Raw genomic sequence first — 15,143 nt, 5'->3', positions numbered from 1 at the left:
CATGTGCATATTTAGTTGAACAGTTAGTCAGTATGCTGGTTATCTGGTGACATATGTCAGTGCTATCTTGGATCCTTGTGATGACCATACTCGAACTTTAACTCTTTAATTTCAAATGTTAACTTAAAGGGTGGGTACCCTATTTCAAGCCCAGCACATGACGCTCTAACGATCATATATAAAAACGTCATGAGCAGCTGCATTAACACGCTGTGTGTGTGTGTGTACTGTCAAATAGTAAAAATGACTGACCGCAGTGGAGAATGTAATATTATGAAGTTAGTCAAAATTGTGTCTCTCAGCTTATTATTCGTTGTTATAGTATGTTTCGTTGCAGCCACTTTAAGGACTCTGACGTTTGACGTAAATTCAGGACTTCAACTTGCACACTGGGAAAAGACGAACAACATTGCGTCTGACATAAACCAGCACCAGCGAAAGGAGCTTCTTGCTAATTTCAGAGGTGAGATCCGGCCTACCTTCATCAAACTGAGCAAATTTGACAGCCTATGTTGTGTGAATAATCGCTATAACATGCACACTAAATTTGGTCAACGCCACCGGCTTGTTTTGTATGCAGAGGCGATCCAGATTCCCACGGTGTCAACATCGAAGACGCAGCTCAACATCACCGCACTGGGCGAGTTCGACAGCCTCCTGAGGAGAGGTAACTTTGTTTAGGCCCCGGGAGTATACGATGATCCATTCCATAGGCAGACGGTTAATGTAGGAAACATGTTTTCACTGAGCACACAGTTTGCAATTAGCATTTCGACACTGCTTTATGATACTCAAGCAGAAATGCATCCGTTTACTCCACTAGAAATGATATCACGTGAAAAAAATGGATGTTTGGCGCTGGTACTATAAATTACTTTGATAAACTGTTAAATATTTTGACATTTTTGTGTGTCGATGTCTGTTTTAAACGTTCATAAAAGCCTTTCAACGTGTGATTTTATCCTGACTCAGTGGACCAGAGCGGTTGACTCTTCTGACCCCTTTTCACGCAACATTTACGTACCACTACAAAGATACGGTTAATGGGATCATGTTGCTTTCATGCTGACGCGATTGTAGATTTACTGCGAGGAGTTGACTGACAAGCTGTTTGGCTAGATAGCTACAGCACCTAGCTAGCTAACATTTGTCTCTGCTTACTGTTGGGGAGGGTGGGGCGTTCTGTTTGGCTCGCAATGGTTAAAGGTTTTCTCCCCTCGCACCCTGTCTCTCGATTTGGTGAAACAAATAGTTTAATACATTCAAACCTCAGATTCTTAGTAGAGGTCGACCTTTTTCAACGCCGATACTGATTATTGGAGGACCCCAAAAAATCTGATACCGATTATTTAATTATTTTTTTTATTTGTAATAATGACAATTACAACAATACTGAATGAACACTTTTTTACATTTTTATTTTACCCCTTTTTCTCCCCAATTTCATGGTATCCAATTGTTAGTAGCTACTATCTTGTCTCATCGCTACAATTCCCTTATGAGAGGAAGGTTGAAAGTCATGCATCCCCCAACCAAGCATTTCTGCTTCTTAAAACCTCTTGAAGCTAGGGGGCACTATTTTTATTTTTGGAAAAATTAACGTTCCCAAAGTAAACTGCCTATTTCTCAGGACCAGATGCTAGAATATGCATATAATTGACAATTTAGGATAGAAAACACTATAGTTTCCAAAACTGTAAAAATATTGTCTGTGAGTATAACAGAACTGATAATGCAGGTGAAATCCTGAGAAAAATCCAATCAGGAAGTGACTCTTATTTTGAAACCCTTGTCTTTCTATGCATCCCTATTGCCCATTGAAAGGGATATCAACCAGATTGCATTTTTCTGTGGCTTCCCTAAGGTGTCTACAGCCTTTAGACGTAGTTTCAGGCCTTTATTTTGAAGAATGAGTGTAAATGTCCACATTGTGTAAGTGGTCTGTTGTTGGCTCTCAGTGTGATTTTTGCGCAACACAGAAAGGTAGCCATTTTTCCTCCCGGTCCTAGTGAAAAGCCAACTGTCCCGGTTGATATATTATCGAATAGATATTTGAAAAACACCTTAAGGATTGATTATAAAAAACATTTGCCATGTTTCTGTTGATATTATGGATATCATTTGGAATTTTTGTCTGCGTTGTCGTGACTGCTATTTCTGGTGGATTCCTAGGCATAATGCATCAAACTAACGGAGGTATTTGGATATAAAAAATATCTTTATGGAACAAAAGGAACATTTGCTGTCTAACTGGGAGTCTCCTGAGTGAAAACATCCGAAGCTCAGTACAGCGCCCTTAACCACTGTGTCAACCTTTTAAGGGCCTGAACACTTATTTAACTTAATATAATACATCAATAAAATCCATTTAGCCTCAAATAAATAATGAAACATGTTCAATTTGGTTTAAATAATGCAAGAACAAAGTGTTGGAGAAGAAAGTAAAAGTGCAATATGTGCCATGTAAAAAAGCTAACGTTTAAGTTCCTTGCTCAGAACATGAGAACATATGAAAGCTGGTGGTTCCTTTTAAAATGAGTCTTCAATATTCCCAGGTGAGAAGTTTTAGGTTGTAGTTATTATAGGACTATTTCTCTCTCTACCATTTGTATTTCATATACATATACCATATTGACTATTGGATGTTCTTATAGGCACTTTAGTATTGCCAGTGTAACAGTATAGCTTCCGTCCCTCTCCTCGCACCTACCTGGGCTCGAACCAGGAACACATCGACAACAGCCACCCTCGAAGCATCGTTACCCTTCGCTCCACAAAATCTGCGGCCCTTGCAGAGCAAGGGGAACAACTACTCCAAGTCTCAGAGCGAGTGACGTCACCGATTGAAACGCTATTAGTGCTCACCCCGCTAACTAGCTAGCCTTCACATCGGTTACACCAGCCTAATCCCGGGAGTTGATAGGTTTGTCATAAACAGCCCAATGTTTGAAGCATTGTGAAGAGCTGCTGGCAAAACGCACGCAAGGCTCAGTCAGACTGCTCTATCAAATATCAAATCATAGACTTAATTATAACATAACACACAGAAATACGAGCCCTTTGGTCATTAATATGGCCAAATCCGAAAACGGTCATTTCGAAAACAAAGCGTTTATTCTTTCAGTGAAATACGGAACCGTTCCGTATTTTGATCTAACGGGTGGCATCCCTAAGTCAAAACATTGCTGTTACATTGTACAACCTTCAATGTTATGTCATAATTATGTACAATTCTGGCAAATTAATTACGGTCTTTGTTAGGAATAAATGGACTTCACACAGTTCGCAACGAGCCAGGCGGCCCAAACTGCTGCATATACCCTGACTGCATGCATGGAACTCAAGAGAAGTGACACAATTTTTCTAATGATAAGAAATTCATGTTAGCAGGCAATATTAACTAAATATGCAGGTTTAAAAATATATACTTGTGTATTGATTTTAAAGAAAGGCATTGATATTTATGGTTAGGTTTGGTGCAACGACAGTGTTAAATCATCACCCGTTTGGCCCAGTAGGCTGTGATTAGATGAGAAATCAACAGGCACCGCATCGATTATATGCAACACAGGACACGCTAGATAAACTAGTAATATCATCAACCATGTGTAGTTAACTAGTGATTATGTGAAGATTGATTGTTTTTTATAAGTTTAATGCTAGCTAGCCACTTACCTTGGCTTCTTGCTGCCCTCACGTAACAGGTAGTCAGCCTGCCACGCAGGCTCCTCATGGTGATGATTTAACACTGTGCAATGTAAGGCAGGTGGTTAGAGCGTTGGACTAGTAACCGGAAGGTTGCAAAAATGAATCCCCGAGCTGACAAGGTAAAAATCTGTCGTTCTGCCCCCGAACAAGGCAGTTAACCCACCGTTCCTAGGCCGTCATTGAAAATAAGAATGTGTTCTTAACTGACTTGCCTAGTTAAATAAAGGTGTAAAATAAATAATAAAAAAATAAAAAAAATCGACCAAATCGGTGTCCAAAAATACAGATTTCCGATTGTTATGAAAACTTGAAATCGGCCCTAATTAATCGGCCATTCCGATTAATCGGTCGACCTCTAATTCTTAGTAACAATTTGATATGCAGCAAGTGAGACCACGGAGGTGACAATTTCTGTTTTTAGCAAGTCTGCTATTAGTTAGAGAGAGGAACGTTGCTTGTCACCTGTCGAGGGAGAGAGGCCCTCCGCAAGGACTGCCAGTCAACTACATATTTGTATGAAATTAAAGATGCTCATTCTGTGGTTTATTTGATATTAATAGGCCTGTATTCGTCCCATGTTTAACAGATATATTTCTCGTCAGGATGGCCTCTTCTGACCAATTAGTTTGAATAATGTAAGTACACACAGTCTGTGAGGGTGGTGGGGTAAAAGGTGGGACAGATGCAAGGTTTCCAATAGCCGGCTTTTGGCCGTAAATAAATGAATAGAGATAAATACAATTTGGAAAAGGTGAAAAATTCCCATTGAGAAATAATGATTTTTAGCCTATTCATTGATGGAACTAACAGTTGATCTAAATACATTTGACCAGTCATGCTTATTGGTCTATGGGGTAATTTAGTGAAATTTAATTGGCGCTGTCGGACAGATGTTTGTATGAATTTGGGATCAATTCAGAAGCATACCAGCAGCATACCACCCTGCATACCACTGCTGGCTTGCTTCTGAAGCTAATCAGGGTTGGACCTGGTCAGTTCCTGAATGCAAGACCAGATTCTCCTGAAGTTGGTGTTGTAGGGCCAGTAGGAGGCACTCTTTCCTCTGGTCTAAAAAAAATAATTTCCCAATGACACTGCCCTGTGTAGGGTGCCGTCTTTCGGATGGGACGTTAAATGGGTGTCCTGACTCTCTGAGGTCATTAAAGATCCCATGGCACTTATCATAAGAGTAGGTGTGTTAACCCCCTGGCTAAATTCCCAATCTGGCCCTCATACCATCACGGTCACCTAATAATCCCCAGTTTTCAATTGGCACATTCATCACCCTCTCCCCTGTAACTATTCCCCAGGTCGTTGCTGCAAATGAGAACGTGCTCTGTCAACTTACCTGGTAAAATAACGGATAAATAAATGAATTTGGGATCTATTGTCCTATACCTGTCCCAGAGTCTTTTTTGGCTATTTCTTTCTCGACAAGCTGACCAATAGAATAGGTCAACTTTTCTACTTTGGTGGATAGTAGATTGACATATGCTCGTAGGTGGTGCGTCCATAAGACTAAGTAAATATAAATGAATTGCTAAAATTATATAGCCTAATTAGCCTACTCTACTTTATACAGAAATAAATAAAATAATTCAAAATGGGTTACTAAAGCATGATTTCGCCACAGAGGAACATTTAGATTCCCCAAGCCTTAAAAGAAAAAACAAGTTGTGGATTGTTTTAAATGGCATAGCCTACAGTTGGAAGCAAAGGCAGTGCGTGCAATTTGGGCAGCGTGCGCAGCAAATACCATAGATGATTATTGAGTTGCTACTGTCTGTGGAAAGTAGAGGGGGCCCAGCCAGGCATATCACAATATTTCGAAATATAATTGCGTGAAAACGGAAAGCAAATGGTATTGCTGTAAAGAGAAGACAAAGACTCAAATCAGTCTTTTTTAGTTGTATAAATCCTCAACTTAATTGAGCTAACAACCATAGGCTATAGGCCTATCTTATTGGCACCAGCGGAGAGCATCGGCCGTATCCCCGGTGATATTCACTTTATCATTGTTGGGTCAGTGCAACTTAAGTTTTGTTTTTGGACAATTTCCTCCTCCAGTTTAGACGACAACGTCGATACGCGTCAATGCATCCTTGGCTTGCATTTTCTGCTAAGACTAATTACCATAATCTAAATGTGATTTATTTCATTCTCGGCACTGTGGATGAACTCTCTAATCAGGTTACGCACCAAATGCATATTGGTCTGCAAAATTTCTCAAATGTCTGTTAAGGTCAAATGTCCGGAGCCACATTTTCATAAAGGAAACCCTGGACAGATGTCAAGGTAATGTGTGAGCCCATGATCATTATGCTCAGAGCTTAAACTCTCATGACAGTCTACATTTTAACCATCAAACGTAATCTTTTTTTCTTTTGTTTATTTCTTTTATTTCTTTATTTTTGTTTTGTTTGTCTTCCGTGCACACAGTTTATTGGTTGACCTTTTTTTTTGCATGTTCACTATGAACTAAGGAACTTAAGATATGCACCTAGTGTAATGACATCTGCCTGTATGGAATACTTTCTTTGCTACTAATAAATTGGCCAATAATCTGTTTGGAAAATGGTTTGTTGTGCACACATTTATGAACACTTACAATCTCACCTTTGCTAGAGTAGCTCAGGAAGGTTAGCTGCCACCAAACACACAAATTTTCTCAGGTAATCTAGTCTGAAGCAGTTTGTTAGATCAGTTTCTCTAGCTCAGGTTTTAGAGCGGAGTGTGCAGGAAAAAAAGAGTGTCTAGTCGAATTACATACAGTGGGGAGAACAAGTATTTGAAACACTGCTGAAAATTACAGACCTCCATGCTGTGTAAGTAGGCAAACCTGCAAAATCGGCAGTGTATCAAATACTTGTTCTCCCCACTGTAAGTGTTGCTGTTTTTATAAGCACACTAAAACCCTAAAAGTATTACTTCTGGTTAGTTCAGTAGCATGTGATTAAATGCATTAGTCGGTTAAAATAAATAACTCAGTTGGGAAAATGCTAGTTTATCAGATTTATTGTGAACAACCATTTATGCACATATTTCAACAGCTAATTTGTAACATTTTGGTGCAATTTTTGGCAAAGGCTTTGCCATTGACCTGTGCATTATCTCCTGTGACCTTTTTGACCAACAATTTAGGCACAAATTGGAATATCTCAGCAATGGTAAGGCTTACAGACATTAAAACCAAGTGTGCTGTGCTTCTGGGATTATGTTGTATCATTTCAGCTCTAAAAGCAATGTTCATTTTACCCCCCTAACACTCAACACTAGGGATTGTGAAAAGTAATTATATATGCAGTACCAGTCAAAAGTTTGGGCACCTACTCATTCAAGGGTTTTTATTTTACTATTTTCTATATTGTGAAGACTTCAAAACTATGAAATAACACATGGAATCATGTAGTAACCAAAACATTGTTAAACAAATACATTTTATATTTGAGATTCTTCAAAGTAGCCACCCTTTGCCTTGATGACCGCTTGGCAACCACTCAACCAGTTTCACAAGGAATGCTTTTCCAACAGTCTTGAAGGAGTGCTGAAACCTTGTTGGATGCTTTTCCTTCACTCTGCAGTCCAACTCATCCCAAACCATCTCAATTGGGTTGTCAGGTGATTGTGGAGGCCAGGTCATCTGATGCAGCACTCCATCACTCTCCTTGGTCAAATAGTCCTTGCACAGCCTGGAGGTGTGTTGGGTCATTGTCCTGTTGAAAAACAAAGCGCAAACCAGCTGGGATGGCGTATCTCTGCAGAATGCTGTGGGAGCCATGCTTGTTAAGTGTGTCTTGCATTCTAAATAAAGCACCATCACACCACCACCTCCATGCTTCACGGTGTCAACCACATGCAGAGATAATCTGTTCACCTACTCTGCGTCTCACAAAGACATGGCGGTTGGAACCAAAAATCTCAAATTTGGACTCCAGACCAAAGGACATATTTCCACTGGTCTAATGAACATGGCTCTTGTTTCTTGGCCCAATCAAGTCTCTTCTTATTGGTGTCCTTTTAGTAGTGATTTTTTTGCAGCAATTTGACCATGAAGGCCTGACTCGCAGTCTCCTCTGAACTGTTGAGATGTTTCTTGAACTCTGTGAAGCATTTATTTGGGCTGCACTTTCTGAGGCTGGTGTGGAGAGCCAGTTTCATCATAGCCCTTGATGGTTTTTGTGACTGCACTTGAGGACTTTTAAAGTCTTTGACGTTTTCTGGATTGATTGACCTTCATGTCTTAAAGTAATGATGTACGGTCGTTTCTCTTTGCTTTCTTGAGTTGTTCTTGCCATAAAATGGACTTGGTCTTTTACCAAATAGGGTTATTTTCTGTATACCACCCCTACCTTGTCACAACACAACTGATTGGCTCAAATGCATTAAGAAGGAAAAGAAATTCCACAAATGAACTTTTAACAAGGCACACCTGTTAATTGAAATGCATTCCAGTTGAAGCTTGTTGAGAGAATGCCAAGAGTGCAAAGCTGTTGTCAAGGAAAGGGTGGCTACTTTGAAGAATCTAAAATATCAAAACTATGAAATGACACATGGAATCATATAGTAACCAAAAAAAGTGTTAAACTAAAAAAATATATATATATTTTAAAAGCGAACCAGGCACAGCTTCTTTCTTGAGCTCCGACCTGAAGATCATTGATGTCATGATTTGACCTCGTTGTCTTGAAAGCACCATAAAACTCATGGTGCTCATCGTCAGCTCATAACTGTGAAGTTGGATTCAGTGCTCTCGTCTGCATTAAAACCCAAATGTTGATCCAGGTTGAACTTCATAACCCCACATTAAAAGTAAGCAATGGTGAGTTGAGAAGACTGCCATAGCTCCAAATAAAAAAGTTACCATTGGCTGTTAATTACAGAATTTTTATTTTCACATGGTTGGGGTCGTGGGCCAAAAGAGTTTGGGAACCACTGGCCTACACTAAACACATGTTTTCCCTCTTCCAGTTTTCCCTACAGTTTTCTCTTCCCACCTGGTCCAGCATGAGGTTGTGGCCAACTACAGCCACCTGTTCTGGGTGCCTGGCTCTGACCTGGCCCTGGTCCCCTACATGCTGCTGGCCCACATAGATGTGGTGCCTGCTGATGAGAATGATGGATGGGAGGTCCCACCATTCTCTGCAAAGGAGATAGATGGATTCATCTATGGTAGAGGGACCATCGATAACAAGCAGTCCGTCATGGTGAGTGTTGACCGTAGGTAGAGGTCTATGGGACTTCCCAAGGCGCTCTGGTCAATTTTGGGAACTCAGTTGGGGTCTCAGTTAACTGTTGCGAGTTAGAAGTAGTAGAATACACAAGGTGGAATTTTTTTATTTTGTTGTGCATCATCAGTTTCTCTTTTTATGTGAGTCACTGATAGTCAGTCAATTAGCCCATGTCAGCTACATTATTTTAGATAGCTGGCCGCAAAACTAATTTAGCAATCTAAACTTGTCATGGTCAAATTACCTGCTGGGGGTGATGACCTGCTGGGGGGGGGCCTCCCATTGATTTTGTTAGCCAGTCCCTCCCATTGATTTTGTTAGTCAGTCTCACTCAGATATATTAAACTGCAAACATTTCTCCACGCTATGACAAAATGGGTAGAATTGCATGAAATGAGCTGTAAACAGCAACAACAACAAAAAATCCAACCCATGGAAAAATGAGTAGAATTGCATGAAATTAGTTATAAAATTGCAAAATCTGTAATTGGAATAAACTTGCTTAAAACGGCAACATTTTCTCTACACCCTGTGGTAAAATATGAAGAATTCACTGAAATGAACTCTTAAAAAGTACAAATTCTCTGTGCTGACAAGAGCGGGGACACCCCGATCAATGTTGCCCATCCCTGATTTAAGCCAAGGGCCTGATTTTAACAATGTGTTTACTGTTTTTCCTCATCCAATGATACGATTTCATATTGTCAGAGTTTAAACAGCCTATTTTTTTCACTGTAGGGAATCCTCCAGGCGCTGGAGTACCTGTTGATAAGAGGTTATTCTCCGCAAAGGGGATTCTTCATTGGTCTGGGTCATGATGAAGAGGTTTGTGAAGTTAGTAGAGGTATTTTATTTCAGAAACCGAAAGGGACAGAATTCAGAAGCATGATCTTCTCTTTGTACTGTAGGTGGGTGGCTTGCAGGGGGCCATGAACATAGTGAAGGTGCTGAAGAGGAAAGGGGTGCAGCTGGCGTTCATACTGGATGAGGGTCTGGCTGTGCTGGATGGAGTCATCAGTGGTCTGCAGGGGCCTGCTGCTCTGTAAGCATTCATTCATTAACTCTTGTCTCATATGTTAGGCTCTATAGCACTTTGTGACACTCTGCTGATGTAAAAAGGCCTTTATAAATGCATTTTATTAAGTGCTACTTATAAGGTTTACGTCATAGGTTGCACTCACTGTTTATTAAACGTGTGTGGGCCTGCCTGTGTGTATATGTGTCAGGATTGGGATCAGTGAGAAGGGACAAGCCACGGTGAAACTGAGTGTCTTCAAGGCCCCGGGTCACTCCTCCATGCCTCCCAGAGAGAGCAGCATCGGCATCCTGGCTGGAGCTGTCAAAAGGTGAAAGGGGATTTGGGAATCACACTCATCACGGACTAGATGGGTCTTCTATGTATAGCCATTGCTTAACACCTACAGATACAGTTCAATGAAGGGGAATTCCACTTTTCTTGCTTGGTCAGCCATGAACATTATAGAGCCTGAGACAAATATTTTATAAGGCCCAAGGTTCAGTTTTTATTGTCACGCACATAAGTGGAGTGAAATGCCTTGCTTGCAAGCGCTATCCCAACAATGCAATAATCAATATCCATAGTACTATAATGTAAAGTAGTACAAAAACACAATAGAAATAAGAAGAACACGAGAAAGTAAGAAAGTTGTATACACCTCTCAGTTGAGGGAGGACATTTCTTAATCGGCTAGTTATATATTGTTTTAGGTCTGCATCATAGAGTATATTGTGTCATGTTGTGAACCTAAGCCCACATTCTCTAAGCACACGTGATCTGTTTTGTCAGGTTGGAGGACAACCCTATGCCCATATTGTTTGGTGAAGGCCCTGAGCGCAGGACCTTTGAACACTTAGCTCACAGGGTAATGCTCTGTTTCTAACCTCTGTCCTACATTGGCTTCAATTATCCTATGGGATGTTCTGCGATATAGAGTGTAGTGTTTAGTACTAGTCTTAACATCATTTTAAAATAAGTACACAGCTTTTTAAATCACTTTGAAATGTCTTTGTCTTACAGTTTGGACTCCCAATTAAGTTTGTCATGTCAAATATGTGGCTGTTCTCTCCACTTATTGGCAGGTAATTTCCCTCACTGAATTTCTCTGGTTTGTTCCACCTTGATTATTTCAATTACATTTGAAATAATTGCAGATCATACTTGATTGAGTTATAAAACCTAAATAACATGTATTTATGTTACAGAGTAATGGAAAGAAGTCCTGACACAAATGCTTTTTTGAGAACCACAACTGCAGTCACCATGTTCAACTCAGGTGTTAAGGTACAATATCTTGTTATAATAAATGAGTTATAGTGCATGAAGGTGTTTTGTTAAAGTGATGCTCCTGAGGTTTTCTATAGTTTCAGCAGTAGTTTGTCTCGAGAGCACTTTCAATACGGGGTCTTTGAAATTGTTGTAATACGTCATACATTTCGTGTGATATGTTCTTTGAAAGAATGTTGTATATGTTCAGAATTCCAATTGTTTTATGTTATATAGTCTTGGGCTGCATCTATTAAGCAAATACAATACTTGGATGTTTCTATTCTTCATAGGTGAATATTCTTCCCTCCCTTGCTGAGGCCTACGTGAATCTGCGGATACATCCAGCACAGACCGTAGAAGAGGTGGGGATTAGCATTTTATACATCTACATATATGGTTCAACAGCATGTTATATTCAAAATTCATGTTCTATTATACTGTAAAGCTAAAATCATAGGTCCATCTCACAATACCGAGACACTGAATTTATAAACTATTTAGTCATACTGGCAACTTTGAAGTACAGTTCAAGGACACTCTCCCCAGTTTTCAAAATGTATAGTGTTTGTGTCTTCCTGTCAGGTTCTAGAGTTCATCCAATCCACAGTGGGAGATGAGAGAGTGAAGATGGAGCTGGTGAATGGTTTTGACCCACTGCCTGTCAGCTCGTATGATGAAACATCCTTTGGGTTCCAGACCATCAAGAAGACCCTGCTGGACCAGTTCCCACAAGTTACTGTTGCGCCTGGTAAGAAACGGAATAGAAGAGGGAGTGGTATTTGTTTGATTTGCCTACTGTGATGTTGGGGAAAGGGGGGGATCCTGTTTTTGGTATGATTTTTTTAGGTAACATGTTCACATTTTTATGGCATAGTATTCAGCATACAAATGTATCATATTCCAACGTGCAGGTGTCTGCATCGGGAACACAGACAGCCGCCACTACACTGACCTGGCCAAGGACATCTATCGCTTTGCACCTACCTGGATCAGACCAGGGGACACCCAGAGGTACGACTCATTGTAGCTGGAGCACTGGATATTCTGTAGAGAAGAGCTCTCTTTATCAGGTGTTGAATGTAGTCATAGTAACTGGATAGTACTGTACAACATACTGTATCTTTCAATGGCCTGTCGGGGTTGAGGAGATTGTTCTAACACTGCCCTTTTGTTGACTGGGAGACTAAAACTCTAGTCTTATGATCTAGCCATGTGACACGGTTGAACCATAAAATGTATGTCAGCCCTACATGCACAGCGTCTTGACAAGGAAGGTTTAACAATGCCCTCTGTTTGCATTGAACAAACAAGATAAAGTCTCACCTTACTAACACTGTAGTTTGCTTGCTATCGTTCCACAGTTTATGCATTCTCTACATTTCCAGGTTCCATGGTATTAACGAGAGGATTTCTAAGAAGAACTATGAGGAACTGGTGGTCTTTTATTTCAATCTGATCCAGAACTGTGACATCAAGGAGCTCCCTTCTCCCCACAGTGCTGGCCATGAGCTCTAAAGCAGTAGGGTATTTGGGGGCCACTATTACATTCATAATCTAGATAAAAATGACGTTGTGTCAGATTCTATTTACCCCTTCAGGTTGGGTCCCTCCTTTATTTTGGATGAAGTACAGACATCTCTTGGTGATGCTAATAAATATATAAAATAATGATAAACAACAAACTATCAATGCTATAGTTTGAATGAAGACAGTCTGATTGTATTATCAGTGAGTACATCAATTCAATGTTACTCAGACATCAAAGGGGGGCAGGCTCTCACGAGGAACAGACATGTAAACATGGAGATTTTGATCTCTGTGTTGTAAAAAAACAAAACACTGGTGACTGTATTGCATAAGAGAGATGGAGTTTGATTTTTATTATGGCCATAAAGTTTTTAATGGGTATAAAAAAATCTATGTAATATGTTACTATTTTGTTATTGGTCATTGACGTGAAACTTGAATTGGAAATCATTGTGATGGGGGAAGTGTATGCAGTGTGCTGTGATAGCTACTGGACAAATTTCCTCCCTGTGGAATGAATTCTAAACAAATATAAAGATATTATATAAATCATTTATTTTCAATGCACATTAATGGTGTGAAACTTGAAATTGCTATATTTTGACTAAGCGTGATATCTTACTTGCTGATTTCTATGAGTTACTTGAGTTTTTTTTGTGTGAATATTTAATACAGGAGGTGCAATACTTGATTTATCTGTTTGAGAACTGAAATTCAAAAAAAAATTATTGAAATACTGCTGCCCGGTGTGCGATGTACTGGGCCAATAAAGCTGAAGATATCATTGATGTGGGCGAGTGGTGAACATAATGGTTAATAAACATGATGCACTGTGGTGATGGCCATCTTTGTTTACAGTTGATGTGTCTAAATTGTTACAATGTACAGTCAGACATTATTTTAGAAGTGTTCAGACGGTAGGTCTAATGTCATTCCAAACCATTAACAAGGAGCTTTACAATAGATTTTTTCAGCTATACCAAGGTTGTCAAAGTGTTTGTTCCTTGGGTTTTCCTTTCAATTAAGACCTAGACAACCAGTTGAGGGCAGTGTTGCCAAATTAGCGACTTTATTTAGTGAGTATTCAGACCCCTCTAGCGACACATTTTTTTTAAATCGACTATTTCTGGTGTTTATTGGAGACTTTTGAAGACTGATGTGAAAGCACGTATCGTTCTTACTCTTCTTAACGAGCAGCGGGTGCTGCCGTGGGCCCCACCACCGTCCCAAAGCACTCACAGGCTGCCCAGTCCTCGCACAGCAGTCCCTCCCAGCTGCAGTCAGAGCAGGAGATGTTCACCCCTCCGCGTCCAGACTGCAAATGAATCGCGCATGTGGGAAGCCGCCGCTGGCTGATCCCGCCCTGACTTACATTCAGGGCAGGATGTAAATGTAAAATGTTCTTTGTCTAAAATCACTGCACAAAAATAAATCACTGCATTTGACTCACACAGCCTCAGTCACTTATTCACCTTGTGTGTGCCTCTGTGACATAAGCTAAACATCTAGTTGGTTAGCTCATGTCTAACCTGTACACTCAAAAATACAGAAAGGAGTGGGAATCAAACCCTGAATTCAAAGGTTGGTTGAAGTCGTTTATTGGAGATGATACATGGGCATACTGCCTGTATTGTAAGGCTGATTTCTACACCAAACTTAGTGATGTAAAAACACAAAAAAACATGACAACTCAAAAACATACTCAAAAGGCAAAGCCTTGTAACAGCTCCACCAAAAACAAGCTGCCATTTATGGTTAACAAATTTTACTCTAGGTGTGGAGGGGGGTCTGGAAAAAACAAACAATTAACCTGAATTAGGGCCAGACTAGTTACCATAATTTTCTCACATTGCCATTGACAGTTTTTTCTATTGTGTCTTTTTGGTCCATTTAGATTGTTAATGTAGATATTTATACAAAAACAATTATGGTTAAAAATGTTCATGTTTTACTGTGACTTGTTGTAGGCTCCTAAGTGGACCATAAGGTTAAAAACCAAACCAAATTAAGAAAAGAAAAAAAGTACATTAAAAATAAGTAACTCCGCCAGTGTCTCTTTTGGGCCACTTTTGCCGGTCCCAAGCCCGGATAAAGGAGGAGGGTTGGAATTGTGACATAAAAAAAAACAAGAATCAACAGAAGTTCATTTATAGTTCTAAACATATTTAGGGTGTTTTGTTACTCACTTTTTGTCTCTCCCACAACGTTATTCCTCTCTTCTACAGCGTCCATCACAATTACATGCACATGGCCAATTATGCAAATTAGGCGATGACGTCATTTAGTGACTTCTAGCGACTTTTAGGACAGCCAATAGCTACTTTCCTTACTGAGTAGTTGGCAACACTGGGCGAGGGGAGTTCTTTACTAATTAGTGACCTTTTTCGCAAAAT

The 15,143-nt window shown here is 39.9% G+C and overlaps 1 protein-coding gene across 1 annotated transcript; it reads left to right on the top strand.

Moving 5' to 3' along the window:
* The first annotated feature begins 101 nt into the window (after positions 1-101).
* Positions 102-13,585, top strand: LOC115102338 (N-fatty-acyl-amino acid synthase/hydrolase PM20D1.2-like). The gene is made up of 13 exons (XM_029622191.2): positions 102-463; positions 581-667; positions 8,677-8,912; positions 9,675-9,761; positions 9,845-9,978; positions 10,163-10,282; positions 10,744-10,819; positions 10,975-11,036; positions 11,160-11,238; positions 11,514-11,585; positions 11,806-11,971; positions 12,135-12,234; positions 12,609-13,585. Exons 1-13 carry the CDS (start codon positions 190-192, stop codon positions 12,736-12,738), a joined length of 1,623 nt encoding a protein of 540 aa, XP_029478051.2. The 5' UTR covers positions 102-189; the 3' UTR covers positions 12,739-13,585.
* The last annotated feature ends 1,558 nt before the right edge of the window (positions 13,586-15,143 follow it).

This window comes from Oncorhynchus nerka, linkage group LG20 (assembly GCF_034236695.1).
Source record: "Oncorhynchus nerka isolate Pitt River linkage group LG20, Oner_Uvic_2.0, whole genome shotgun sequence".
NCBI classification, from domain to species: domain Eukaryota; kingdom Metazoa; phylum Chordata; class Actinopteri; order Salmoniformes; family Salmonidae; genus Oncorhynchus; species Oncorhynchus nerka.
The sequence above is the reverse complement of the archived record's forward strand: the minus strand, read 5'-3'. Positions and strand labels throughout refer to the sequence as shown.